The 26,487-nt window shown below is 31.7% G+C and overlaps 6 protein-coding genes and 1 long non-coding RNA gene across 7 annotated transcripts in view; 3 read left to right on the top strand and 4 right to left on the bottom strand.

The window, feature by feature from the left end:
• Window positions 1-2,408: 2,408 nt before the first annotated feature.
• Window positions 2,409-4,668, bottom strand: LOC149094314 (uncharacterized). The gene is made up of 3 exons (XM_089270277.1): window positions 4,530-4,668; window positions 4,369-4,439; window positions 2,409-4,290 (listed from the first exon to the last, which is right to left on the bottom strand). The coding sequence occupies exons 1-3, from the start codon at window positions 4,541-4,543 to the stop codon at window positions 2,606-2,608; spliced, it is 1,770 nt and encodes a 589-aa protein (XP_089126403.1). The 5' UTR covers window positions 4,544-4,668; the 3' UTR covers window positions 2,409-2,605.
• Window positions 4,669-5,088: 420 nt separating this feature from the next.
• LOC107370029 (uncharacterized) lies at window positions 5,089-6,384 on the top strand. Its single transcript, XM_015938005.3, has 2 exons — window positions 5,089-5,290; window positions 5,403-6,384. Exons 1-2 carry the CDS (start codon window positions 5,281-5,283, stop codon window positions 6,272-6,274), a joined length of 882 nt encoding a protein of 293 aa, XP_015793491.1. The 5' UTR covers window positions 5,089-5,280; the 3' UTR covers window positions 6,275-6,384.
• Window positions 6,385-6,581: 197 nt separating this feature from the next.
• LOC107370030 (uncharacterized) lies at window positions 6,582-7,093 on the bottom strand. Its single transcript, XR_001570507.3, has 2 exons — window positions 6,885-7,093; window positions 6,582-6,823 (listed from the first exon to the last, which is right to left on the bottom strand). It is a non-coding gene; the product is annotated as an uncharacterized LOC107370030 (long non-coding RNA).
• Window positions 7,094-7,255: 162 nt separating this feature from the next.
• Window positions 7,256-8,208, top strand: LOC107370041 (cytochrome c oxidase subunit 5B, mitochondrial). Its single transcript, XM_015938014.3, has 3 exons — window positions 7,256-7,456; window positions 7,541-7,623; window positions 7,740-8,208. The coding sequence occupies exons 1-3, from the start codon at window positions 7,342-7,344 to the stop codon at window positions 7,974-7,976; spliced, it is 435 nt and encodes a 144-aa protein (XP_015793500.1). The 5' UTR covers window positions 7,256-7,341; the 3' UTR covers window positions 7,977-8,208.
• A 1,161-nt stretch (window positions 8,209-9,369) lies between these two features.
• Window positions 9,370-10,807, bottom strand: LOC149094313 (uncharacterized). The gene is made up of 2 exons (XM_089270407.1): window positions 9,848-10,807; window positions 9,370-9,672 (listed from the first exon to the last, which is right to left on the bottom strand). Exons 1-2 carry the CDS (start codon window positions 10,213-10,215, stop codon window positions 9,387-9,389), a joined length of 654 nt encoding a protein of 217 aa, XP_089126533.1. The 5' UTR covers window positions 10,216-10,807; the 3' UTR covers window positions 9,370-9,386.
• A 5,066-nt stretch (window positions 10,808-15,873) lies between these two features.
• LOC112539656 (uncharacterized) lies at window positions 15,874-17,889 on the bottom strand. Its single transcript, XM_089266136.1, has 5 exons — window positions 17,842-17,889; window positions 17,637-17,740; window positions 17,461-17,554; window positions 16,585-17,405; window positions 15,874-16,159 (listed from the first exon to the last, which is right to left on the bottom strand). Exons 1-5 carry the CDS (start codon window positions 17,887-17,889, stop codon window positions 15,874-15,876), a joined length of 1,353 nt encoding a protein of 450 aa, XP_089122262.1.
• Window positions 17,890-25,541: 7,652 nt separating this feature from the next.
• The window catches only part of LOC107369987 (ninein-like protein), a 34,384-nt gene continuing 33,438 nt past the window's right edge, over window positions 25,542-26,487 (top strand). Inside the window, exon 1 of the mRNA XM_015937957.3 lies at window positions 25,542-25,858. The gene's annotated coding sequence lies outside the window, so the exon portion shown is untranslated. The remainder of the gene's footprint in view (window positions 25,859-26,487) is intronic.

Raw genomic sequence — 26,487 nt, 5'->3', positions numbered from 1 at the left:
TTCAATATCTATCTCTATTGAGTTATTCTCAATTTTTACATTTAATTGATTGATATTAAATTCAAACAGATTGTCTTGATTGGTTACTGATTTAAAAGTCTTGCTAGTTACGCCTTGTGTCCGTGTAACTTGACTGTTACCAAACTTGATAATCAATAATGGGAACGGAAAACAATTATTTTTCAATGGAGCAAATTTTCGCTCTCTACTTTAAGGTATGACTGATAAAGAATGGAAATATATCCCTCAAACTTAGCACCATTTTTATTGAATTACGAATCAAAACTAACCTAAAAATCATATATAATTGAAGCCAAATAAATTTCTGTTAAAACAAGTCTAATTTGGTGACAAGATGTCTAGACGGTGAGTCGCCATTAAAATTAAAAGATTTTAATGTATTTCCATTCTTAACCAGACATACCTTACCATAGCCTTGATCTATGACTCCTTTTTGATTACATTGAAAGATGATGATTGAATTGAAACAACTAAAGAAAACAATATTTGTCGTCAAAACATCGATTCTGAAGAGTTTATATAGCAAAGAAATAATAGAGGAGAGACATCGTCATCGATACGAAGTCAATTCAGATTTCGTATCTCGGATCGACACTGTATTGTGGAAACATTTCGATGACGGTAATCGATGACATTGGAATACATAAGCTTGCCATTGATATCACTATTGTTTAGAAAGATTCATCTGCAAATTGAGTCAACTACCATGAATTACTTGTTTAGAAACAGCAAAAAGATATTTGACATGAGCTCAATGTTGTCATGTTATGCTCATTTTTCATTCTGGAAACATTTTACCTCAGTCAAACCTTTCATCATCTCAATCTGACATAAAAAGTCAAAAATGGAAGTGCGGAAGACAAAAAAATAGCAAGAATGTAAAATGCAAACTTTGATGTGGTTAAAAGGTTAAGGAATAATATTTTTAGTAACAGTCTAGTTACATGGACACAAGGAGTAGCGTTAATTTAACACACGATTTAAAGCAATCGCAGTAAAGGCACTCATGTGTTGTTTTAATAATTTTACATAACAATGATATTTTAACTAATATTCAATTGTTGAATCAGTGGACAAACAAATTGACCAGCAAACCGCTTCAGAATTAGCTTCAATATCTATCTCTATTGAGTTATTCTCAATTTTACATTTAATTGATTGATATTAAATTCAAACAGATTGTCTTGATTGGGTACTGATTTAAAAGTCTTGCTAGTTACGCCTTGTGTCCGTGTAACTAGACTGTTACCATATTTTTGAATGAAAAAAGGAGAAGAGATAGCTTTGAATTTCATCTAAAAAACAGCATTGGCTTACGGCTATTTGAAAATAAAGTTACGCTATTATTGTTGATTAACAAGTTGATCCATCGATACTACTGATTGACATTTACAATGTTGATAACACAAAATATTGCCGTAAAGGTAATAATTCTGTAAATGTTATGATAAATTGTGAAGCTCAATAATTCCATTAAACTTGATAATCAATAATGGAAGCGGATAACAATTATTTTTCAATAGAGTAACATTTTTCCTTTCCATTCTACCATAGCCTTGATCAATGATTCCCCTTGATTACATTGAAAGATGATGATTGAATTGATGTTGTTGGTATAAAAAATGCTGTTTTCAAAATCAATTCTCTTTTCAATTGTCCTAATTTGTGACATTCAATATAGTCCATGTTAGGAGCGTTAATTCAATTGGCATCTTTACTTGCGAAGGGAAATTAATAAAAGATGATTGTATCAACTCGAGTCCCAACCAAATGAAAAGCTTTGATTGGAAACAATTGCAATGCATTAGTCCAGATTTTATACCATCAAGTGGACACAATTTCTTTCCTGTTTCCTTTCGTCTTTGCTTCTTAACTCTTTCCGCATTTTCGATGTCTCGCATTGTTTCAATGCTACTCATTTACATTTTCATTTTCATTTTCATTTTCATTTTCATTTTCATTTTCATTTTACTATATGGATAGTTTACGTTATAATAGAAATCGATAGTTAAGGTCTTTGATTACATTTCAAGGAACCAATATTTCAAGGAAAGAGTTGAGACTGAAGCTTCATCTTCACTTATCATAAGGGTCAAAGGAAAATCTTTTTACTTCATTCCAGTTTCACTATTTCTTGCGCCTATTTCTATCACTTTCCATTCCTCTCATTACTGACTTTATCTTACTCAAAATTTGGAAACTAAAGAGAACATAAAAGCTTATTTAATCACCTTGAATCATTACCCACCTTTGCTCTCAATTTAATCGCAATTCCCGAAGAACAATATTTCTCTAGATTATTTTCTTAGTCATGTAGTAACCGCTCAAATGATAATAAATTGAACATTCAGATAAACATGAATCTAACACAAACATAAACATGAAAATGAAAATGAACATAAATAAATTTAATAAAACAGTGTTGAGGTTCGAATACAGTAATTAGGTGGTTTAGCATAGATAATTTTGTAGTGTAATCGTATATCTAAAGTAGTTGAAAGCAAGAACATTATAATAAGTGAATAATGAAATGTAGGGAAAAATAATGAGATAACTGATACAATCATTGAAATTAGAATGCGCATTAATTATCAGTTGGAAACCAAATTGAATGAATAAATTGGATAAATTTTTCACATTTAACCAATGGATGTTGTGCTGCTTTACAATGTGGACAAAGATGCGATCTAAAACAATCCAAACCATAGTTACATTGAACAAGTGCATGATGCATGTAACAATAATCATGTTCAGGTAAAAAGCAGCCATGGTTATCCTCATGTTTAACAGCTATTTTCGCTTTTATCAGCTCATCAGCCCAATCGAGAGTAACACCATTTACTCGTGAATTAATTGTAACAAATACTGTTTCCTGAGTGGCAAAATGTCGCGTTACTTCAATTACAGAATTTGCAGGTAAAAGTTTGTCTTGTATGAACTCTCTGGCATTAGGGTAATTTTTTATTTTGACGAAAGCAAATCCGCTCCTCGGTTTGACATTCATCAATGAGGCTTTGAACACAGTATCAGGTATGTTTTTCAAAGCTGGAGGACAATCATAAATCCGGTCTCTTGACACTGGAATAACAGGGCCATGATCAATTAATTTAACCACATATTTTGTATTATTTTTTCTAAGTATTCTTCCTCTTTTGAATTGATTTCCATATTTGGGATTGTCAGAAACTATGAATGTTTCACCAATCTCAATGGTTTTTGCCTTTGAATATGATCCTTTATTGACTTCAGAAATAGTTGAATTTCTTTGAGTGAAAAGTCCGGGTAGGTTCAAAATCAAATAAAAAGGACATCTAAAATATGTAACTTTTACATGTATCTTTTCATGATTATGATAAGGGATGAGTTTCATGTGTTCATTATCATGAACTAGCTCGATTTCAGTTCTTGGTCTTTTGGATAAAGGTTCATCCATTTGATAAGGCGAAATCTCGATGTTATTTTCCTGGGAAATGATTGACGTGAAGGAGACATCTTTAACTTTGAATTGAACTTCAATTGATTTCAATTTCATCTTATCCGCATCGACTGGTTCTGGTAAAAGATTATCAAATACATTGACATTAACACGTTCATCTGCTAATATTTGCGAAAAAATAATTGCTTTATATGAAAGATCATCTGACAATGAAAAAAACTCCAATTTCTTCATTTCCTCTTTCAACTTCTCGATCAGATTACAATTAGATCTTCTTGCTTCCTCATGTTGTTGCTTTATTTTTTCAAATTGTTCATCTTGATGACTGACAAAATTTTGGAGCATTGTAATCTTTTTGGCCACATCATTCATCTGAGATCTATCGCTTAGATTATTCATCCAGTCTAAGAGCTTTGAAATGTCGGCTTTTTTTTCACTATTGATCTTTTCACAAGATGTTGCTCTATGATTGGCATTGAAACAGGCGAAGCATAATTTTTTACCATTTTCTTTGTTTGTATAATCTGATGTAATTAAATTACATTCCTCGCAAATCGGATTCGAGTTAGCAAATAAACTTTGTATGTTGTTATTTAATCCATTTTCATGAACATGAACCAAACATGAGTTGCAGTGGTTCATGAAATGACATAAACATGTCCATCGGCCAGTTGAGTCGCAGGTATCGCACTTCATCAATTCATTAACTGCTGTTAATTGATGAGCATCAGCACCACAACAGGCTTCACAATGAAATTTCAACTGTTTATCAAAATAATATTTATCCTTTATGTTGATGGATCCACAGCATGATGAGCACTTCATGTTTATACCTGGAATAAGTAATGAAAAAAGTATGATACAGAAAATTCAAATTAATTGTTTGAGTTTATATTGTTAATGATATTTACCTTTAGGATAACTTATTGACACGAATTGAATCAAATTGGTAACCGAGTGTAAATCAAATGTCAACTTTGACCTGTAAAATAAAAGTGAATATATAAAATTGAGTTTTAGTGAAAAAAGATGACAATTAGCGTGCTTTAGGAACGCAAGAAAAGCTACTTACATAGTTAAGGCCATACTGAACGTTTTTTAAAGCTATTTAATAGCGTAAATTAACACATTAACATGAATTACATGTACATGTAACAATTACAATGACATTTACAGACGCTTCAAAGCTATAAGTTTTGCTGCATAAAATGGCTGCGTAGTGTTGCTATGACGAGCAGAAAACGCGGAAAATTCAACTGATTTCTGGTTTTGTGTATTTCTGCTCATAATGAGCGCTTTACTTGCTTGCATGCATTTGTAAACGCAATTAACGCAAGCTAAAAGTGATGTTTTGCGTATTGAAAATTCATTGAAACCAAATGAGCGTTTAATAACTGAATCTGCCAGTCATTTGGATCTATTGGGATATAATAACGGTCCAACAATTTATTAAAAGATTTTTCCTCAAAGATTGAATACCAAAATAATAAAAAAGAAATATTAAATCAAGTCTTAATTAACTCTTAAAATTGTGTCAATTCATTTTTAAATCTTCCTCTGGAAATTTAGATAGCATGTTACAATAATAGATGGCGTTTCTAAGCGAACCATTGCCAATGACAATTTCCCATTGGTTTTGTTTGAAAGGTAATTTTGTATTGTTTATTTTGTGAATTTTACTAATCTAAACAACTGATTGTCAATTATTTCTTATAAATTTAATTTTATTCATTGGTTGCTTAAAGCAACTTAATGGTGTGATTATCAGATTTTTTTATTGCTCTGCCGTTCGCAATTAAGTTCTTGAAACAGGAAATTTCACAATGGGTTCTAGTAAGTTTGTATTTTGACCATTTCTTATTTATCTTTTAGAGTTCAAATTGTTTCTTATTATTTTTATTCGAGTTGATGATTAATAATTATTTTCTCTTTATTGCTTGCGAAGGAAACTCAAACTATTGGATGAGCTTTTTTTTAGATGCCAATCTTCCTCAATCTGTAGCTACCAGATATGCTGTAACTTTCACTGATCATCGCATTCAAGAAAACATGCTTGGAGATTTGACTAAAGATATGCTCTATGACATGGGAATTAAGACAATGGGTGACGTTATTGCCATCTTAAAGCATGCTAAAGAAGTTAACGAAGAGAAAATTCAACTTCAATTGTTGGGCAAATCTAACTTGGCCGTGAGCACGAGTAAACCCAAAATGCAGGTAGCCTCGATTAGCAAGGAGCCAATCTCAGGTCCAAGTGTTTCTTCATCCACATCTGGTTCAACCATTAAAATAGCTAAACGAACTGCTGTTGACGATGATTCTATAGGACCAATGAAAGTCAGAAGAGTAATTAATTCAGTGGCAAATAGTAGCAGAACAACAAATACAAATACAAGAACATCATCGAATAATCCGATTGAAACCAAAGTTACTTTTAACTCTATCAAAACTGGATCAAGCACTTCAATGAGATTAGGTAATACACATCAAGACTCAGTAACAAGGAAAGTTTCAGTTTTTAATAGGTTAGGTGATAACGAGCCTACATTAAATAAATTAAAAGTCTCTGTACGCGAACCTAAAGTAACAAGGACCATTACAGGTTTAAAAGAAAAAACTCCTGCAGTGGCTAAATATTCTCAACCTACCAGTGTCAAAGATCGTCTAGGAGTTAATCTTGTGTCCAGAGGAAGTAATTCTAATCGTAAAATCACCAATTTAAGCATAAAACCTAAACAATCATCACCTCAGCAATCAAGAACAAAAATTTCTCTCAAGAAAAGTATCTTTGATAGACTGGGTACCAAATCTTTTTGACATTGCATTTTTTGGGTAAAAGATAAAACCATGACCATCTTCATCTGATTTCACTTTGATGTAATATTCTTTCACGTATTAGAATTAATAAATCCTTTTGCCAAAAATAATTTGAAATATCTCGGTTATTGCATTAAATATTTACCAGTTTGCTTCAACTAAAATTGATGATTTCTTTTACTATAAACTTTTAGCCAAAACAATTTCCCGAATCATAGGTCTTTTGATAATGTTAATGAAAAAGAAGATACGAAACTGAAAGAGGAAAATATGAATTAAAGAGAAGTTAATGAGAATAATTTCAAGATTAAATTTTCTTAAATCATTTTAATAGTAATTCCAAATGTCATCTAATTTGAATCAGTCCTGGTTGGTAATGTAAGGAAAACAAAAACCAAAACAGCTTATATAGACATCTTGAAAATTTAATTTTACACTATAGGGATGGTAATTGAAAACCTGGTACCCAATACACATTCCTACTGTTGAACTTTGATCTTATTACCCCACTCGTCTTCATCTGCGGGTTTATTTGGATCCAACATCGTACTGTAAAAGATCAAGAAGTAATTAAATGATTGAATAAATCAAATAATATAATAATAAATACCCTTTAAAAGATGGAGCATTCATCATAAGCCTTTCGTAGAAGTGGAATCGCATTGTTTCCTCACTCGCTAAATATTTCCAAGAATAGTGGTACATCAAAGGTGTAGATGCAAGAAAGATATTCACTGCCCACCACATTGTGATTATAAATTACACAAATTAATTAAGAAATTAAAATTGCAATAAAGTGAAAACAATATTTAACCTTCTAGTTTTGTTTATAATTTTACAGCACCATCTAATAATGTAAATTTGAGTTTGATCCAATATTTTAATTTAGCTAATGGTAGATGGCAGTGATTCACAGCTGCTATTTCATTCAGAAATGCTTACTGATATTAAGCAATGCCCCCTTACCGATACATTCTGAGACAGGAAGGTCAAACTGAGTGAAAACAATTTAGTTAATCTTAATTTATTTTGTGTTAATTGATAATTTGAATCAATTAAATTTGAAAATGAGTTTATTACGACGTGGTGCGATCCTTGCCAATCGCGTTGCTCCAATGATCCAAAGTCGTAGAGGACTGGAACTGTCCAAGCTGCCAGTACTTGGATTTTTGTTTGATAAAAGTGAGTAAATTTATAGTAAATATCTGCAATTGATTGTTTTTTTTTAGAATTTATTTTATTCATTTATTGTTTTATTTATTCCAGGACCTGTTGGTTTACCTGACCCCATTGAAGCTGCCATTGGTAATACAAAAATGGAATTAATGCTTGAGGAAATGGGAGTCACTGTAAGTACAGAAAAATACGAACTTAATGTATATTTTTGATTTGAATGTTATGTGCTACATGTTTTTGAATTTATTTTAATTTGTTATTATTCTTTGTTTATTTTAATTGTTTTCAGGACCCATTTTTGGAAAATCCAATTTACTTGAACGGTGGTTCAAAGGAGGATCCTATGATGGTTTTGATGTTGACGGATAAAAGAATGATTGGATGTCAATGCGAACCCGATCAAACTTATTTCAATTATATGTGGGTTCACAAAGATGAGTGTAAAAGATGCGAATGTGGATATTGGTTCAAAGGTGTTGAAATCCCAAATCCACAGTTATATGTCGTAGACAAGGCTTTCACGTAAAATTTTGTTTGACATGATTATATTGAAGAAATAAAATCTTGTCTATATGTGGTGTAGATTGACCATTTTAAGATATCTTGTAATAAATTCTTGAACCGTTATTATATCGTTTAATTTCCCATCTAATAGCTGAATCAAAGCCAGAAAGATTCCAATGTGCAAGAGTGATTTTATTTCAATGTAACAAGGTTAAAGATGAGAAGAAATCAATAAATTAGTATTAAAAATGTTACTTGTATCCGTTTAGTCAAATAACAGGTCTGATTAAACCTGAAATTATTGGTTTCACGTCAAACACCAAAAGTTGAGCATTTAACTCATATGTAATGTGATATTCATGTCATGAACTCCGAAGCAATTGTAATCTCAACAATCTAACCAAGAAACCTGAAGATGAATAAATCATATTTATTAATGACGGTAGAGTAAAATTTTTGAGGATAAAAAAGTAATGAATTTGATGAAACCGTTGGCCTCCACATCTATTAATAAAAATTCAGTTCAAATTAAATTTCACAGATTTCCAAGATTTTTTGATATCTATTATAAAGCGTGAAAGTGATTTCGATTGAAAGGGATTAAAATTAGGTTATGGATATGTGACTTTGATATTTCAAAGCAGTTAGTAAATTTTTAGGTTAGCCGAAAAGTTTTGCACTAAAATTGCATTTTAAATGTTAATCTTTTGTTCTTTTTCAGGTGTACGTTGGATTATTTCATTTTAAGTTTGACCGGTTTCAATGTGAATTTATTGTGAATACTCACGAAGCTTTATCCCGTCTTATCATCTCTTCAGCTACGACGCCATCAGTGCATGGATTGAATAAACTCATCTCAACTGTCTTATGATAAGGATCTGAGACAAAACACTTTGAGGTGATCCCAATTCACTGGAACAGTAATATTTAAGATAGATTTGTGAACATTGTCATAGAGCCTATTCGGTGAATTTGTTTGAGCAAAAGGAAGCTTATAGTGAAAAAAATCAATTTTATGTGAAGCAAACTGAATACTTGAATTTCAAATTACTTTTGACAAAAAGATTTATTAATTCTAAACAATACTTGAAAAATATTACATGAAAGTGAAAGATTGCGATGAAATCCTCGTATCTGTTAAAAACTGAAACTTTCCTTGTTTCTGAGTCTCGCTGTCTATTACCAACATAATGCCTTTTTTATATTTGAAAGTATCGAAGGAATTGCAATTATTTATTGCAAAAGAGTTTATAACATTCAGTTCGCATTGAATCAGGTAGCCTCGAGTAGAAATGAGCTGATTCCAAAGATCTTTTTATGCATCTACGTCTAAATCAACTTTAAATCTACATCAATATCCAAGCTTTTTTGCGATCTAAAAGATAATTAACATTAATTGCGATTTAATCGTTTTGTGTAATGAAATTGAATATCAGATTTCAGTTGCTACGAATTTTAAATTTAATTTATCACAGCGATGGTAAATTTGGGAACCAAATTCAATAAATGCAGCAAAGACTGCCGTGAAAAATTGAAGTAAAAGCAAATCTTTAAAATTGGAAAATTTGAGTGGTGATGCAGACAATGAATAAAGATCGGAATCGTCTGTTGGACTGCCAGTTTTTAAGCTCGAAAGAGCGCTTGTACTTTTAATCACAAATTTTTTCAATATTTCGAGTCCATGAAAGTTGATTCCAGCTTCTAGAAGCACAGAGTAACTGTAATAAAACGAATGAATATTATTATTAGAAACACTATTATTAGAAAGCATAAAATTGATTGCGATCAAAATGATTACGAGTTAAGAGTTAGACTGTTCGTGCAAAACTCTCTGGTTATCCTAATATTTCTTGTAATTTTTTCCGATTGACGTTGGATTCTTTGGATACTTACAAAGCTTCATCCCGTCTAATCATCTCTTCAGCTACGACGCCATCAGTGCATGGATTGATTAAACTTACCCTAAGTGCTTTGTGGTAAGGGTTCGAGACAAAAACATTTTGAGGTGATCCTAATTCACTGGAACAGAGATATTCAAAGTATATTTTAATGAATTCAGTTGCTCGTAATGTCGTTAAAGCCACCGCGTTTAAGCACCAGTCACGACTCAATAAACTCGTTGTACTTTCAACGAGTGGTTTTGCCGTTGCCAACCCTTTTTTCTCTGCATGTTTATATACTTGTCTAAACTCAGGTGTAACTCCAGCCTCGAAAAGTTCATATTGAGAGAGTCCATCAAAAAACCATGGATTTTTATTCATCTTTATGATATCCGATAAACTTCTCACTTGTTCCTTAGTTGATCTAACAATGGCACTGGTGTTAAACGATGCATTGATGATGGCTCCAAATAGAGCTGTTAATAGACAAGCAAAAGTCAATAAAAGGAATGTTTTCGATGAACCAAATATGTGTCCTGTAAGAATGGCCTGAACAGCTTCAAAGATGACGTCGTATAATCTGTATTTCAAATGAATCAGTTTAGGTAAAAGAACCAAATTGGAAATGGAAAAGATCGTGAAAAGTAAAGTAAAATATAAAAGCCAACAGAACAATTCAATCGAGATTAAATTGATGAGTAAACTGAACGAAGAATGAGGAATACTCTTCTGAGTTATGCTGATCAAGTGATACGTATTTTCCTCAATTGCAGCAGTGAAGATGCCCGGTGGATCCTTTGTGTCTAACGGCACAGGGAAGAATGGCTTGTTAGCTTCCTAGTGATAGAATTCATAGTTGAAATATAGTCAGAGAAAATCAATGAATCAAATTGGCACTCACATTGTTTTGGAGGGCACCAAGCATACCATCAGTGTAACCAACTCCTTCCTTCCAAACACCCCACTGACCTTCCTCGACTAACTTCAGTTTTATTCTGTTTCATTATAAATTTGATTAACACATAGAATGATCAAGCGATGGTTCAAATGAGTTTAATCACAAGCATCCAACATACCTTGACTTTGTATATTTCGAGTACATCTCAGGCAGGTCTTTTAATGCCTTGGCAGTAAATCTAATTTCACCGTCGACCTCTTCATAGAGCGTATTCAATGTAAACTAATGCATTTCAAATAAAACACGAACTTGAAAAATCTCAACTCAACATATTATTTTGAACTTACTTGATAAAAGGCGATTGTTATATTGAAGATGACAGACTTTAAATCTTCAGTTGAATTCATAATATTGCCACTCTTTGAGCACCAATAAAAAAACTTGAGATTTCAGTCGTATCAGAGATCTCACTCGTATTTCAGTAGCAATAATTCAAGCAGACATTGACATATGCATGTATTAATTTTGGTAAATGTTGACTGAAATTGGCAAGAAAAAATTTACATAAAGTGTTTCTAAGGAATACGAGAAAGGACAATGAATATTCAACACTAAAACTCAACTCTTTATTATGTTTACACTGTTTGATAAAACAAAACAAAGTAATACTGTTTGACCAAAAGTCACAAATATAACATTTAACAGATGAAAAGGACTGGCCATTAATTCCGGCTTTTGATATTTTGATGCAAAATAATAAAATTAAGTGAAAAAATACTGATTTGGCCACATAAATGTGTTGTCGTTTATCGAGAATGTCGTATTTGAGGATCGACCCACTAATAAATATTCAATGGCGCGAGGAAAATTTGGACAGTTTGCTCTTCTTTTCTAACGAAATCGATATCATATTCCAATAGCCATGCAATTACTTTTATTTCATTTACACTGTCTGGAGAAACAAAACAAATTACTATTTTTAAGATGAAAATACTTACAATAAACTAAATTTATATAATTAGCATCTCAATAAATTATATAAATTTAATCTTTATCATTATAACATTTAAAAAACAGATGAAAAGGATCGACCCTCGATTCAGACATTCAATATTGTGATATAAAATAATAAATGAAAAATACTAATGTTGTCACATAAAAGATGTTGTTTCAAATTAACGAGTCGATTACGTAGTCAAGAGTAGATCAATGAATTTTTGCCTTTCACTATGCAATTTTAAATTATCAATGAAACGAAATAAAGATAAATTAAATTTTCCATTACATTTGTATGCAATGAAGCGACTTTACTATTTTCCATATTAAAAACAGAGAGATAGGCTGTAAATGGACTGTAATAAAAGTATGCGATCATCGGAGATCAGAAAGCGTACAATATTACTTATGAGATTAGATTGGCGTTTTATTAAAAGTTAATGGTTATTCATCTTCACTTGACTTCATCAGACTTGTGGTGTGTTTGTTATATATTTGTTGGTACCTTGGATATGGACAGATCTCCTTATTAATCAATCATATTGTACCAAAACTGGTAAAAGAATGGTGATTGTAAGTTCTATCGTTCTCGAGATTCGTTCTTCGAAGTTTTAAGTCCAATGGTCACATCAAGAGAACCGACGATTAGCTGCATTGCTGTCATTGAAGAATATGATTCAATCACGAACTAACAAGATGAAAAATAACGCAAAGTATTTTGGCCTTTATTTTCCAAGATTCAAATAAACATTGATACAAAAACGGAATTAATCCTTGAGGAAACGGTATTAGTACAGAAAAATAATCGATGAATATTTATTCTTTGCATCTTATGTGGTACATGTGCTTTGAATTTATTTGAATTTGTTTTAATTCAATTTAAATTTAATTTTACATAGCGCTGGTGAGTTAGAGAACCGAATACAATAAATGCAGCAATTACTGCAGCGAAAAATTGAAGTATAAATAAGTCTTTAAAATTGGAGAGTTTGAGTGGTGATGCAGACAATGAATAAAGATCGGAATTGTCTGTTTGCTTCCTGGTTTTCAAGCCAAAATGCGAGAGAATGGATTTAATAATATAATCTCTCATTAGCGTATTTCGCTGGAGGTTGATTCCAGTTTCTAGAAGCACAGAGTAACTGTAATCAAACGAATGATATTAACATCTAATATAAAGTGTAAAAGCGATCACAATTGAAAGATCAAAATCGAGACATGGGTACTTTTGTGTGATTAGGATATTTCAAAATGAGTGAATTATATCGTACTTCTTTAGATTAATGCTGGATTATTTCATTTTGAGTTTGACCGCTTTCAATGTTAATTTATTGTAAATACTCACAAAGCTTTATCCCGTCTTATCATCTCTTCAGCTACGACGCCATCAGTGCATGGATTAAATAAACTCATCTTAATTGTTCTGTGATAAGGATCCGAGACAAAAACACTTTGAGGTGATCCTAACTTAATGGAACAGAGATGTTCAAGATAGATTTCCAAGCATTCAGTAGCTCTTATTCCTGTTAAGGTCACAATATTCAAACAATCACGGCTCAATAGAAGCGCTGTATTTCTAGTGAGCTTTTTTGTCGTTTCTAATCCTTTTTTCACTGCATATTGATATACTTTTTTGAATTCAGATGTAACTCCAGCCTCGAAAAGTTCATATTGGGAAAGTCCATCGAAGAACCATGGATTTTTATTCATCTTTATGATATCCTGTAAGCTTTTCACTTGTTCCTTATTTGATTTAACAATTGCACTTGTGTTAAAAGATGCATTGATAATGGCACCAAATAGAGCTGTTAATAGACAAGCAAAAGCCAATAGAAAGAATGTTTTCGATGAACCAAAGATTTGTCCTGTGAGAATGGCTTGAATAGCTTCAAAGAAGACGTTGTATAATCTGTATTTCAAATGAATCAGTTTAGGTAAACGAATAAAATTGGAAATGGAAAAGATTTTGAAAAGTAAGGTGAAATATAACAGCCAACAGAATAATTCAATTGATATCAAATTATTGAGTAAATTGAATGAAGAAACAGTATTCTTCTGAGTTACACTGGCCAAGTGATAAGTATCTTCCTCTAATGCAGTAGTGAAGACACCCGGTGGATCCTTTGTGTCCAATGAAACAGGGAAAAACAATGTGTTGGCTTCCTATTAATATAAGCAATAGTAAACATTTGGTTCGAGAAGACTAACAAATTCTCTCTTACATTGTTCTGGAGGGCACCAAGCATACCATCAGTGTAACCAACTCCTTCCTTCCAAACACCCCACTGGCCTTCTTCGAGCCAATGCAGTTTTATTCTGTCTCAGTTTGAATTCGATTAACACATGGAATGATTGGTTCAGATGAGTTAGATCACGAGCATTCAACATACCTTGACTTTGTATAACGCGAGTACATCTCAGGGAGATCTTTAAATTGCTTACCAATGAATCTAATTTCACCATCAACGACTTAATGAACAGTATTTGATGTAAACTTTTGAAGATTAAGTGAAACACGAACTTGACAAATCATGAACTCGAGATATTATTTTAAACTTACTTGAAAAAAGACCATTGTTATATTGAAGATGACAGACTTTAAATCTTCAGTTGAGTTCATGATATTCTTTGACTCAACAACAAAAGGGGTTTGAGGTTAGGTTAGGTTATCGTATTTCAGATCCAGTAATAACTATTTAATCTAAATTGACATATGCATGTATTAATTTGGTAAATTGGCAAGAAATTATTAACATAAAATGTTTCTGAGGAATGGTGGGAATGAACATGAATTGAATTTTTGAGACAAATAGACCATAAACCATGCAATAACCTTGATTTCCTCAACTCTTTTCGGTGAAACAAAACAAATACTTCCATGACCAAAAGTCACAAATATTGAAAATAAACTTAATTTATGCAATAAAAATCTCAATAAACTAAATTAAAATAAATTTAAATTACATTAAAAGTTCATCTTTATTGATATTTAGACTGTTAATATTTTGATACAAAATAATAAAAATAAATATGAAAATACTAATGTTGTTACATAAAATATGCTTTTACAATTTAAAGAATTGATTTAGTAGATCAATGACAATTTTCTTACAATATTCAATGCATTTTTCATTAGCATTTGCATTTTTATTGCAATTAAACGCTTTAACCATTTACTATATTATATGTAGCGAAATAAACCACAGAATAGACAATAATAAATCGAAGTATAGCATTGTATTATTCATGTTGTCATCTTAGTGTTTTTTATAAAGGTAAACGGTTATTCATCTTCACCAGACTTATGGTGTGTTACAAGATATTTGTTGGTACCTTGGATATGGACAGATCTCTCTATTAATCAATCATTTTGTACCATAACTGGTGGAAGAATAGCAATTGTTAATGCTAAAGCTCTCGAGATTTGTTGTTCAAAGTTTAAGACCAATGGTCACATCGAGAGAGCCGACGATAAATTGCATTGATATCACTGAAAATATAATAAATTTCAGTTTTTTAAGTCTTACCTTTCGTTAGTTTAAGTGGAGCTTTAATCACGAATTACAAGTTTTATTTCCCTGGATAAGTATTACATTTTCTGGTTGGCCATCAAAGTTTCATCAGTTAAACGAGTTAGACGAGAAACTTTACAAAAGGCGATCGATTGCCGGACTTTAAACACGAATTCTATACATCAGAAAAATGAACGCAAAAATGAACCAGTTTTTATGCCTCTGCAAACCTGTAACTTGACCGATCTCAACTACTTTGCACAGTCTGCCTCGAAAGAAAAGTTTTCGCGTACATTCATTTACCTTAAATTATAAAGCTATTGATGCGAATGAGGATCGTTTTCGCTAGGATAAATACTATCATAAGGTCTATTCGTCAAATTCGTTCAGACAAAAGAAAGTTCATAGTGAAGGACATCAATTTTATGTAAAGCTAAATGGATAATTGAAACGCACTAATGAATAATTCAATTTACTTTTGACAAAAGGATTTATTGATTCTAATAAATACATGAATGAATATTACATCAAAGTGAAATCAGATGGCGATGAAGTTCTCTTACAGAAACTTTTCATTCCTCATCACCCAATCTGTTACGAACTAAAACTTTACTTGTTTCTGACAAGTGAGTCCTAATGTGTCTTATCAACATATATTTGATTTATTTTAATACAACGGTGATAAATTTGGTTCCCAAATTCAATAAATAAAGCTACGACTGCAGCGAAAAATTGCAGTATAAATAAGTCTTCAAAATTGGAAAGTTTGAGTGGTGATGCAGACAATGAATAAAGATCGGAATCGTCTGTTTGACTACCGGATTTTAAGCCCAAAAGTGAGCCAGTAGATTTAATCAAAAATTTTCTCATTAATTCGACTCCATGAAGGTTGATTCCTGTTTCTAAAAGCATAGAAGAACTGTAATAAAAACGAATGATATTAACAAATATTACAAAGCGTCAAAGTGATTGCAATTGAAAGCGATCAAAAGTCAATGACTGTCAATGGATACTGTCAATGCGCATTGTCTCTTGAAAAATGCAATTCTTATACTTAAGATTCAGGTCATTTCGAAGCCCTTCTAAATAACTCACAGTTTCCAAACGAAACTTATGATTGTGACTAAAACTCAAATAATTTAATGATACATCTTTCATAATTACTTAGCTCATATTATCAAAATAACTTGATTTTAATAAATCCTTGATTTGTGAGCTAACTTTTTTGCGCAAAACTCACTGACTAACCTAAACCTAACATTTATCTTGTACTTTTTCAGTTCGACGCTGGATTATTTCATTTTGAGTTTGATCGCTTTCAATCTGGATTATGTGGATACGCACAAAGCTTTATCCCGTCTTATCATCTCTTCAGCTACGTCGCCATCAGTGCATGGATTGAATAAACTCATCTTAACTGTGCTGTGGTAAGGGTTCGAGACAAAAACACTTTGAGGTGATCCCAATTCACTGGAACAGTAATATTCAAGGTAGATTTTAATGAATTCAGTGGGTCTTAATGTTGTTAAAGTGACCACATTGAAGCATAAATCACGACTCAATAGACTCACAGCATTTTCAACCAGTGCTTTTGGTGTTGCCAAGTCTTTTTTCACTGCATATTCATATACTTGTTTAAACTCAGGTGTAACTCCAGCCTCGAAAAGTTCATATTGGGAGAGTCCATCGAAAAACCATGGACTTTTATTCATCTTTATGATATCCGATAAGCTTTGCACTTGTTCTTTGGTTGACCTAACAATAGCAGTGGTTTTGAAAGATGCATTGTTGATCGCACCAAACAGAGCATTTAATAGACAAGCAAAAGTCAATAAAAAGAATGTTTTCGGTGTTCCAAAGATCTGTCTTGTAAGAATGGCTTGAATAGCTTCAAAGAAGACCTCGTATAATCTGCCTTTCGTATGAACCAGTTTAGGTGAAAAGACAAAATTGGAAATGAAAAAGATTGTAAAAAGTAGAGTAAAATACAACAGCCAACAGAATAACTCGATAGAAATTAAATTGTTGAGTAAATTAAATGAGAGAGGAATACTCTTTTGCGTTACACTGGCCAAGTGATATGTGTTTTCCTCTATTGGAGCAGTGAAGACACCCGGTGGATCCTTTGTGTCCAATGACACGGGGAGTAATGGCTTGTTAGCTTCCTAGTAATGAAAGCAATAGTAAACATTTGATTCGAGAAGACTAATTTCCACTTACATTGTTCTGGAGGGCACCAAGCATACCATCAGTGTAACCAACTCCTTCCTTCCAAACACCCCACTGGCCTTCCTCGACGAACTTTAGTTTTATTCTGTTTCATTATAAATTTGATTAACCCATAGAACAATCAAGCGATTGGTTCAAATTACTTTAATCAAAATCATTCAACATACCTTGACTTTGTATAACGTGAGTACATCTCAGGGAGATCTTTCAATGTCTTTGAAGTAAATCTGATTTCACCGTCAACCTCTTCATAGAGCGTATTTAATGTAAACTTTGCAGATCAAATATTAGGGGTATCAAAAAGTCCCGGGGTTTCGTATGTTTTTTGAGTCAGCCATTGATCTTAATGTCGTCTATGCATAGCTTAGGTACCTTAGGTACGTAATATAAAGTATCTAAGTTTGATTCATTTTTGTTCATTTTTTGTTCGGGAAAGATCATAATCAAACCCGTCCAATACAGCTTAATGAGTGAATTTGGTAAAAAGAAAATGATATGGACTGAAGAAATGACAATTGAACTGAATTTTTTGAACGTAAACAGATGCCTTAGGTCCTAAACAATAAATTGGCTCCATAGAGAATTTAAATTCTGCAGTAAATAGAATTTTGAATAGTTGAATTCAGGCCACTTCCATGAAATCGACTGTACGTGGATTAATGGCCTTTATTCCAAGGTCATTGAATATAATCGAACAATTTCAACTCTAACGTCAACCTCAATGTACAATCTTTCCAATGATAACACGCAATCAGTATGAATGAAATGATTTGCCTTTGCAAAAGCTCTCAGCAACATGAGTTTTTCAAAGTTTAAAAATGTCGATGAATCGTTTTTTCCCAATGTCGCAGAAAACATGGCACAAATAAAATTTCAGGTCATAAAATAGCTACCAATCTACCCTATTCCTTAGACTTGTTCTCCAGCTATATTTTCTGCTTTTTATATGCGAAATGAATCCAACAGAAAAGACAGAAAAAACCTTAGAGTAGAAAATGGGAGCCAAAAAGTAGCTTTTTGCTTCGAAGTCCCCTGAATGGTACCTGTTTGACCTAGATCGCTATCCTTCTAGATTAGTAGCCTAAGTATGTGAATGAAGAGATTTACTTAGATAGTTACCATGAATGATCTGAAAAACATACGAAACCCCGGGACTTTTTGATACCCCTAATAAAACATAAACTTTTAATCATTTCAACTCAACATATTATTTTGAACTTACTTGATAAAAGGCGATTGTTATATTGAAGATGACAGACTTTAAATGTTCAGTTGAATTCATAATACTCTTTGATCTCAAAAACAAAAGGAGACTGAGGTTATCGTATTGCAGGTCTGGTCCAGTGCCAACTATGCAATCTACATTGGCACATGCAAAATGTCATAAACGTCTCAATAGGAAGTCTGTGACAAATTTGGACAGTTTTTCTTCTTTTCAACGAATTCGATGTTATTTTGCGCAAACCATGTCATAACTTCAATTCATCTACACTGTTTCGTGAAAAAAACGAAGTAACTTTTTTGGCCAAAAGTTACGAATATTGAAAAATAAGCTAAATAACATATCATTAAAGTGAATAAATTTAATTTACATAGAAATTTAATTTTGACTGTTAATATTATTGCAACAAAAAATTAAAAGAATAGGCCATCAATTCAGGCTGTAAATATTTTGATATAAAATAATAAGTGAAAAATACTAATGAAGCCACATAAAATATGCTGTAGCAATTTAACGAGTCGATTTCGTAGATCAGTTCTAATTTTTCTTTCACAATTCAATATAACTTTTCATTTACATTTGCATTTGCATTGCAATGACTTACGACAAAATTTCCATATTATGCCCAGCAAGATAGAATGGACTATAATGAATCGAAATAAGATCATCAGAGATAATACGAGTAAAGTGTCGTATCACTTATGTTTTCATATTATTGTTTTATTTATAAAGGTAAATGGTTTTTCATCTTAACAAGGCTTGTATTTTCATGATATTACATGTTATTATATGTTGGTACCTGGGATGGGGACAGATCTCTCTACTAGTCACCCATATTGTACCATAGTCTTGAACGTAAATAAAATGGTGAAAATGGGGTTCGCTTTCGAGATATCGTTGTGCAAAGACCAATAAGTTGAAAAAGTGTATGATCGTTGATGTTTAACAATATTGCTATTACAGAAAAACAAGTTTCAGTTTTGCAACTCTTACCATAACTCGAAGCGAAAGCTTTTATTCAAAATTATTTCCCTAAACAAGTACATTTTCTAGTTGGTCATTAAAGAGTCCATCAGTTTAACAAGTTTGTTAGATACCTGCATAACTGTACAAAAGGCGATCCGATACCGAACTTTAAACATAAATTCTGACTAGCAAAGAAGAATTTTCAGTTTCTTAATTGCACAAATGGACTCATGACAAAATGGACAAATGCACAAATGATGCTTGTACAATCTCATAGCTCGATCAGTCCAACTCTTAACTCGAAGTTTCTTCGTATATTCCTTTAACTGAAATTATAAAATGCACATTGAGGCTGTTTCATATCAAACTAGTTAAATTAAGTCTAGCCTTTCCTAATTTGAATTGATTTGCATCTGCATTTTCAAAGTCACTTCTTTAGTATGGAAGACGAAGCAATAGAAAACGATTGTATCGATAAGATCAAAAATCATTTTGTTCTTTATGGTCCAAAATGTAAATAAACAGATTGAGCGTTTATGTAATCACGTTATTATACATTGATTAATGGTTATAACTCCTAGTTTACCTGATTGTTTGTTTCATTTGACTCTGATGAAAGGTTAAATTGAAACACAAAATCATGATCAGGTGAACATGATTGATACGCGAAAATGTTTCACAGCCAAAAAACTAGTTTTTATTCCATTTTTTCTTCTCTTTTGCCTCATCATCATCATAATCATCATCAATTCTGATATTACTTGAAGCAATTCAATCTGATCATTTCAAGGTTTAATGTTGGTTAATATCATGGGTTGTTTTCATGTTGTTTTACCAGAATGTTTCCAAGTGAAAGTTAACTTTTTTACTTCTTGTCATATTAATAGCTGTAAATAAATTATACTTTAGTTAATTATTTTATGATTAGTTGAGTAAATAAACTATGGAATGATTTGCAATGGTTAAACTCGTAATAACAAAATTTTCTGGTTCCATTTTTGTATCAATATGCATAATGTCATGTAAAAGTGCTTTATTTAAATTCATTCATACGATACATTTTCAGTGGATTTCAATAATTTCATGATTGAATTAATTTCTTGTGGTTTTATAGCAACATTAATGATTATAATTTGCCGTTACAAAGTTTAATAGTGTTTGTTTAAATATTTATTGTGAATGTAACAATTTACAATTTAAAATCTTCTTTCTGCTTTACTAATTGTTTCCAATAAAAGGTCAATCTTTTTCATTTTGCCCATTTATTTAATCAACTTGATCATAATTATTAAACACACCTTAGTTGTTTGATAGGCTCATCAATCAACTGATCATCCCTTAACATTGGACTGCAGTTAGTATGTTCAATCCAAGGGCAACAAGTTTGTTAAATAATCTGATTGAACCACAATTAAAATCATATTTAATTCATTAACCAATAATTTAAGCAATTTTTTAACTTGAATCAAGTGTTACGCAAATTGATTAAAGATGATGGCCAAGATTCATGCAGATTCATTTATCGACTGATTCAGTCAATGTTTTGTTTCCCATTCAGTTGTTATGGAAACTAATTTTAGGTTTTTATTATTGAACCCAAAAATTGATCCAATACAAGCCAGTGTTTCATTTCAGCAAAGCAAAGCCTTGCTCAGTCAATGAAAAGACTTGCTCACTGTCGGCTCAATTTAGCCGAATACTCATTGGAAAATGAATTTTGCTCAATGCTAAAACTGATCCTTCGTTTTTGAAAAAACAATGAAACTGAAACACATGAGGGACGATTCATTGTCTAAGTGAATCTTGTGCTTCGTTAAACATTTTCTTGCTAATCTGAACTGGCTTTAACGCTAACCGATTGAACATTAGTTGAACATGTGTTGTCGATTCCAAAGGATAAATCTCTAACTAAGCCTCAGATCCAATTGGCAACTTTGGTGTTTCGCAGATCTCCTGTGGGCAAATGCCGAAAGCAAAGGCGGTAACCCGAAATAATATGGAAATGTTCATCTGTTTAACAAATCTTTAGGTTTTGTCCATAATCCTGATTCTTGTTTCGAACCAAACCATTCAGGTGCAATGCAAATATCTAGACACAAATCAATATCAGACTAAAATCAATCCAAGAGTTTTGGATCTTGATTACAATACGAACTCGATGAAACCAGAAACACAATATTTACGAACTTTTATTGATTATTTAAATTAAATGGTTGAAGTAAATCTATTGATAATTGGTGATCAAATCTAAGAAAATTTTGCCTCTTTATTGTTATTACAAACCAGATTGATGCCATGAATCCAAGATGAATTAATGTTGCATTTTTTGTCTCTTGAAAGTTGATTTTGCTAATGGATTAGAAAGAAAACTATGAATATATTGAAACATTGAATGAACACACCCAATGAAATGCCATGTTATACATGATGAATAGGTGGAGATGTTGAACATGAACAGAAACAATATTAACATGGAGTGAAACTGATTGCATGTCTATGAAAAGACATCTACTGATGATAGATAATTCACTTTTTGATACAAAACCTAAAACCTGGACTAACCAGACTTGGAAACCAGAAAATGTAACATTTTTCATCCTTCTTTGAACACATAAGATTTAGTAAAGTTGATCAGTTTGATTATGTTAATTATTTTCTTATAAATTGAACTTAAAGGATGAAATTTTGACTCACAAAATTCAATTGTTTACACACAATTGAAATGTTTTATTAAAGCATCAACCCGTCAACAACATAAAACAGGTAAACAGTAACCTTATTAAAAAAAAAGCTCATGTATTGTTAGCTAATTGCGTACAAGTCCATTGGACTTTACAATCAACCAAATTGGTTAAGTTGGAAAATGTGTTTGATTAAGAGTCAGGTTGATAACCCTTTACCTTTTTGGCAATCAAAATATAAAGAGAAGCAAGTTAACAACAGAAAAACAAAGAACGGTTGATTGAAGCATAAATCCGGTGCAAAACAAGAGACTCTGAAGTTACCTGTGATCAGATTATTCACTGAAGGTAACAATATTTAATGGAAAGTTAACTTACTTGCATGGTTAACAAGGTTTGGTAATATGATAATGATTACGATAAGATCGTGATTCTTATAATGTTAACCAAATCTCAATTGAAAGTCAAGTGAATCCTTTTTTGGGTTCATCTTTTTCAACCAGTTTTCAGTCTTGATATTGCTTTATAATATACTTTTTATGCTGCAAACCATAGACTTTATTATTGTGCAAACCCTTTCATCTTTCACTAAATCATGTTCAATTAATCAACAATCAACCTTTTCAATCATTTTCTTTGCTCTTCTCTCAATTCATGTTCATCTTGAAAATGTAATAACCTTTACGTCTTACATCATGATGGTGATTAGCTTTCATGTAAACTATCAAAGTATTGTACAAGCAAAATATTCAAAAGCTGTGAATAATTCAAGTGTTGAATTTATTTTCAACTTTTCCATTTAATCACGAAATTTTTGCAAAAATTTACTCATTTAACAAATTAATTTAGATCAGTCGATTCAGTTCAGCCAATCATTTAAAATCAATGTCATTTTTTTCATTTGATTGCCGTTATAAATCAATCTTGTACTCGATTAAATGCTTTTTATCGCCTTCAATCCATCAATTGACAAGTTGAATATCATTCTGCAGCTTCGTGCCATTTGTCTAACAAACCAGACTCGAACCCAAAACCTAATACTTTCATTTACTCTTCTGTCTACTGATCTGACAAGGGAAGCCCGAGGTTATCCGAACCAATTGCAATGATTAGTGTGTCATTCGTCTTATTAACCAACAATATAATTCTTCGTCTGCTGAATAGCAAATGGAAAGAAGTGCCATTTACTGTCTATTGGTATCAATATGAAAGTAAAGATATGAACCCATGGCGATGATCGTCACCAATGATTATTTCTGAGGTAAGTTCACCTCCGCGAAAAACATCATTAGCTGATGTGAGGGCAAACTTTTTGCTTCGAATGTTTCAATTGATTGAAAAAAATTTCAATGGGTTGATGAATTTTCCGTTATTAGTACTTTCAAACTATTCTCATGAATATGATCCACTCAATGTGAACTCTGTTTTCCTGAATGACTATTGACAAGTTGATGGCTATAACTGATTTGATGCTAATAATTCACTTGAAGAGTCAAATTGCATTAATAAAAGTTGGATCTAGTTTAGTGGTTTAATGAAAATCATTGAATTATTTTTGCCTTATTATTACACCGCGAAATTGACCAAACTAGATTGAACCTTTGTTGTAGTTAACGGGTGCAAGATGGACTGACCTTTTTAGGTTTGGTTTTGCGTTTTGTATTATTTCTGGCTATAATTATGGTGTTAGCATGAGTGGTTCAGTTGAAATGTTAACTAATTATTATGATTATTTCAACTTTAATAAGATGATTGAGTATCATAAGGTTTGGTTTTGATCATTTCCTTGTAATAGATTTGATTTTTAAAATTAGTTCAATGAGGTGAACAGATGAGAGAGAGAGGAAGATGAAGATGATTATTATCACAATACAATTGTTGTTCAGTTGAAATGTTAAAGGATAAAGATGATGGACGATTCAAATGATTATTGTAATGACGATGAGAAATGTGAAGACAAATTTGAATCCATTTTAATGTACATTTCTGTTTATATGTAAATTAATTGACTTGAGATGCAAAAATGTTTATTGATGAATTAATCAATCATCAAAAAAATGATTACAATTCTCAAGTTTAATTCATCCTCAAGTGAACAATTGTTTTATGCGCCTTTCCAGGAACCAGTAATTACCAGGACCTTAAAGTTCACCTGATTCACTTGGATGGCTCAACGGATTCTGGACATCAGGTTATCTCCATTATTGATGACAATTGTTATCATAAATGTGATTTGAAATTGAAATTTGATTCTAATATTGAATTGGCTTTTCTGGTTTTAGGCCTAACATTACTTAATTGATTCACCTTAACGAGTTTATTTGGTTAAGTGAATTTGTATTTCCTTGTTACAGGGTTGATTCAATTGCCTATGAACCAAATGATGAGGAAAGCAGGAAGAGGTTCAGCCAACTATTGAGCCCAATGTTAATTTAAATGATCATTACCGAGCTGATGGTTATGTTGATGCACCAATCGCCCACCAATGGGTTCACTTGAACCAGTTGAGTGGGAAAAATGTCATTTCTTCATTATTACAGTTAAGACAATTGTAAAGGTTTGGTTTTTACTTGAATCATTACGAGTTTAAATTATCTTTTTAAATTGTTTTAAAAAAAGGTTGGTTTCATGTTATCAAGGATTTCCGTGAAAACCATCGGAAAATATTATTCAATTGTAAACCAACAATGATAACAATTGTTATAAAAAAGCAACAATAAATGCGTTAAAATAACATTGAAAATAAACTCACCTTGGATATTATTTGTTGAAAAAAAAGGTTAACCTGTAATTAAATGAGATTACTGACAAACTAATCTTAATCATTGAAGTCAATGTTTGTGTGTTTAAAATGCGTTTCATTTCTATGGTTACATTGATTGAGATTCATTTTTGGGTTTTCGGGTTTCCATTGTTTTTGCATTTAAAATTGAATTTGATGTTCAGTTGAAAATGGATTGACAATTTTAACCATTTTCAAAGGATTAGTCACTTTGATGATCGGATTAATCATTAACGGCTCTAATTAAATGTTGATGCACGATGATCAATAACTGATGGCTCACTGTAAAGGTTTAAGGTAGAGATATGATGAAAAGAAAGAGACAAAAAGAAAGAGAAATGGATGATAAACAAGTGAGTAAACCAGTTTAACCAGAAAGGAGAGACAAGGGGAAAATAAGGGAAATGAAAAAGTCCGACTCTTTTTGGGATATTTGCAGTTTTAACCCAACCAGTCAACAGTTAACTTAACATTTTGTATTTTCATTTGTATTGAAAAGTGTCTTCAAATTGTTTAATTTAATTTCATTAAAACACATCTAAATACACACCTGAGTTTACAATTAAACGTGGACAGACAATCAAATCAAACAGTGTTTCCTTGTGTTTAACACTTGAGTGTCTTTACTAACCCATTTGGATTAAATCACTTTTACATGTGTTGTTACCATAATGGACTTAATGTGATCTGTTTTAATTTGTTACCTTCATTGCAACTGGATTTAAACTAATAATCTTGGTAATTAATTTTATTCCTTATTTTGATTATCACAATAAAACTGGATTGTTTGTTAATCTGGTTTGCTTTGAAAATTGATCAACAAATGTGAAGTCATGGGTTGCTATGGATCATCTTAAAGGGTGTTTCTAAAATAGATTCACCAATCTGGTAAATGATTCGATATTTAATCAACTAGACAATCTGAGTGTCCTCAGTTTAAGAACTTAATTATCTAATTATCCATCATGGTCAACATTCAAATCAACAATTAATCTTGAAATAAGCGTTCTTTCTCGAAGCTGTTAATACTGTTTCAACCCTGGGAAAACAAACGGTTAATCAATAAGTCGCTACAAGTCATAGTTTGATTTTTGCTTTTTTGAAATTCATTCCATTAGTTGATTAATTTTCATTAAATCTTTAAACTGGATTAACTTACAATCTTAACTCTTGTGTTACCCATTGTGTTGCCTTCAAGTCAATTGTTTGTCAATTGATCAACTGTCAACTGGAAACAAAAAGGTTTCATTAAATCACTATCATTCTCATCTTACCTTGATTTGTTTCAAGACCTAACTCTTGAGTTTACGTTAATTACCTAAAAAATGTCAAGCAATTTTTGTACAACAACCAGCAATTAGATCAGC

Source organism: Tetranychus urticae, chromosome 1 (genome assembly GCF_039701765.1).
Source record: "Tetranychus urticae isolate SD_2017Ah chromosome 1, NJAU_TeUrti_SD_1.0, whole genome shotgun sequence".
Lineage (NCBI taxonomy): Eukaryota > Metazoa > Arthropoda > Arachnida > Trombidiformes > Tetranychidae > Tetranychus > Tetranychus urticae.
The sequence above is the reverse complement of the archived record's forward strand: the minus strand, read 5'-3'. Positions and strand labels throughout refer to the sequence as shown.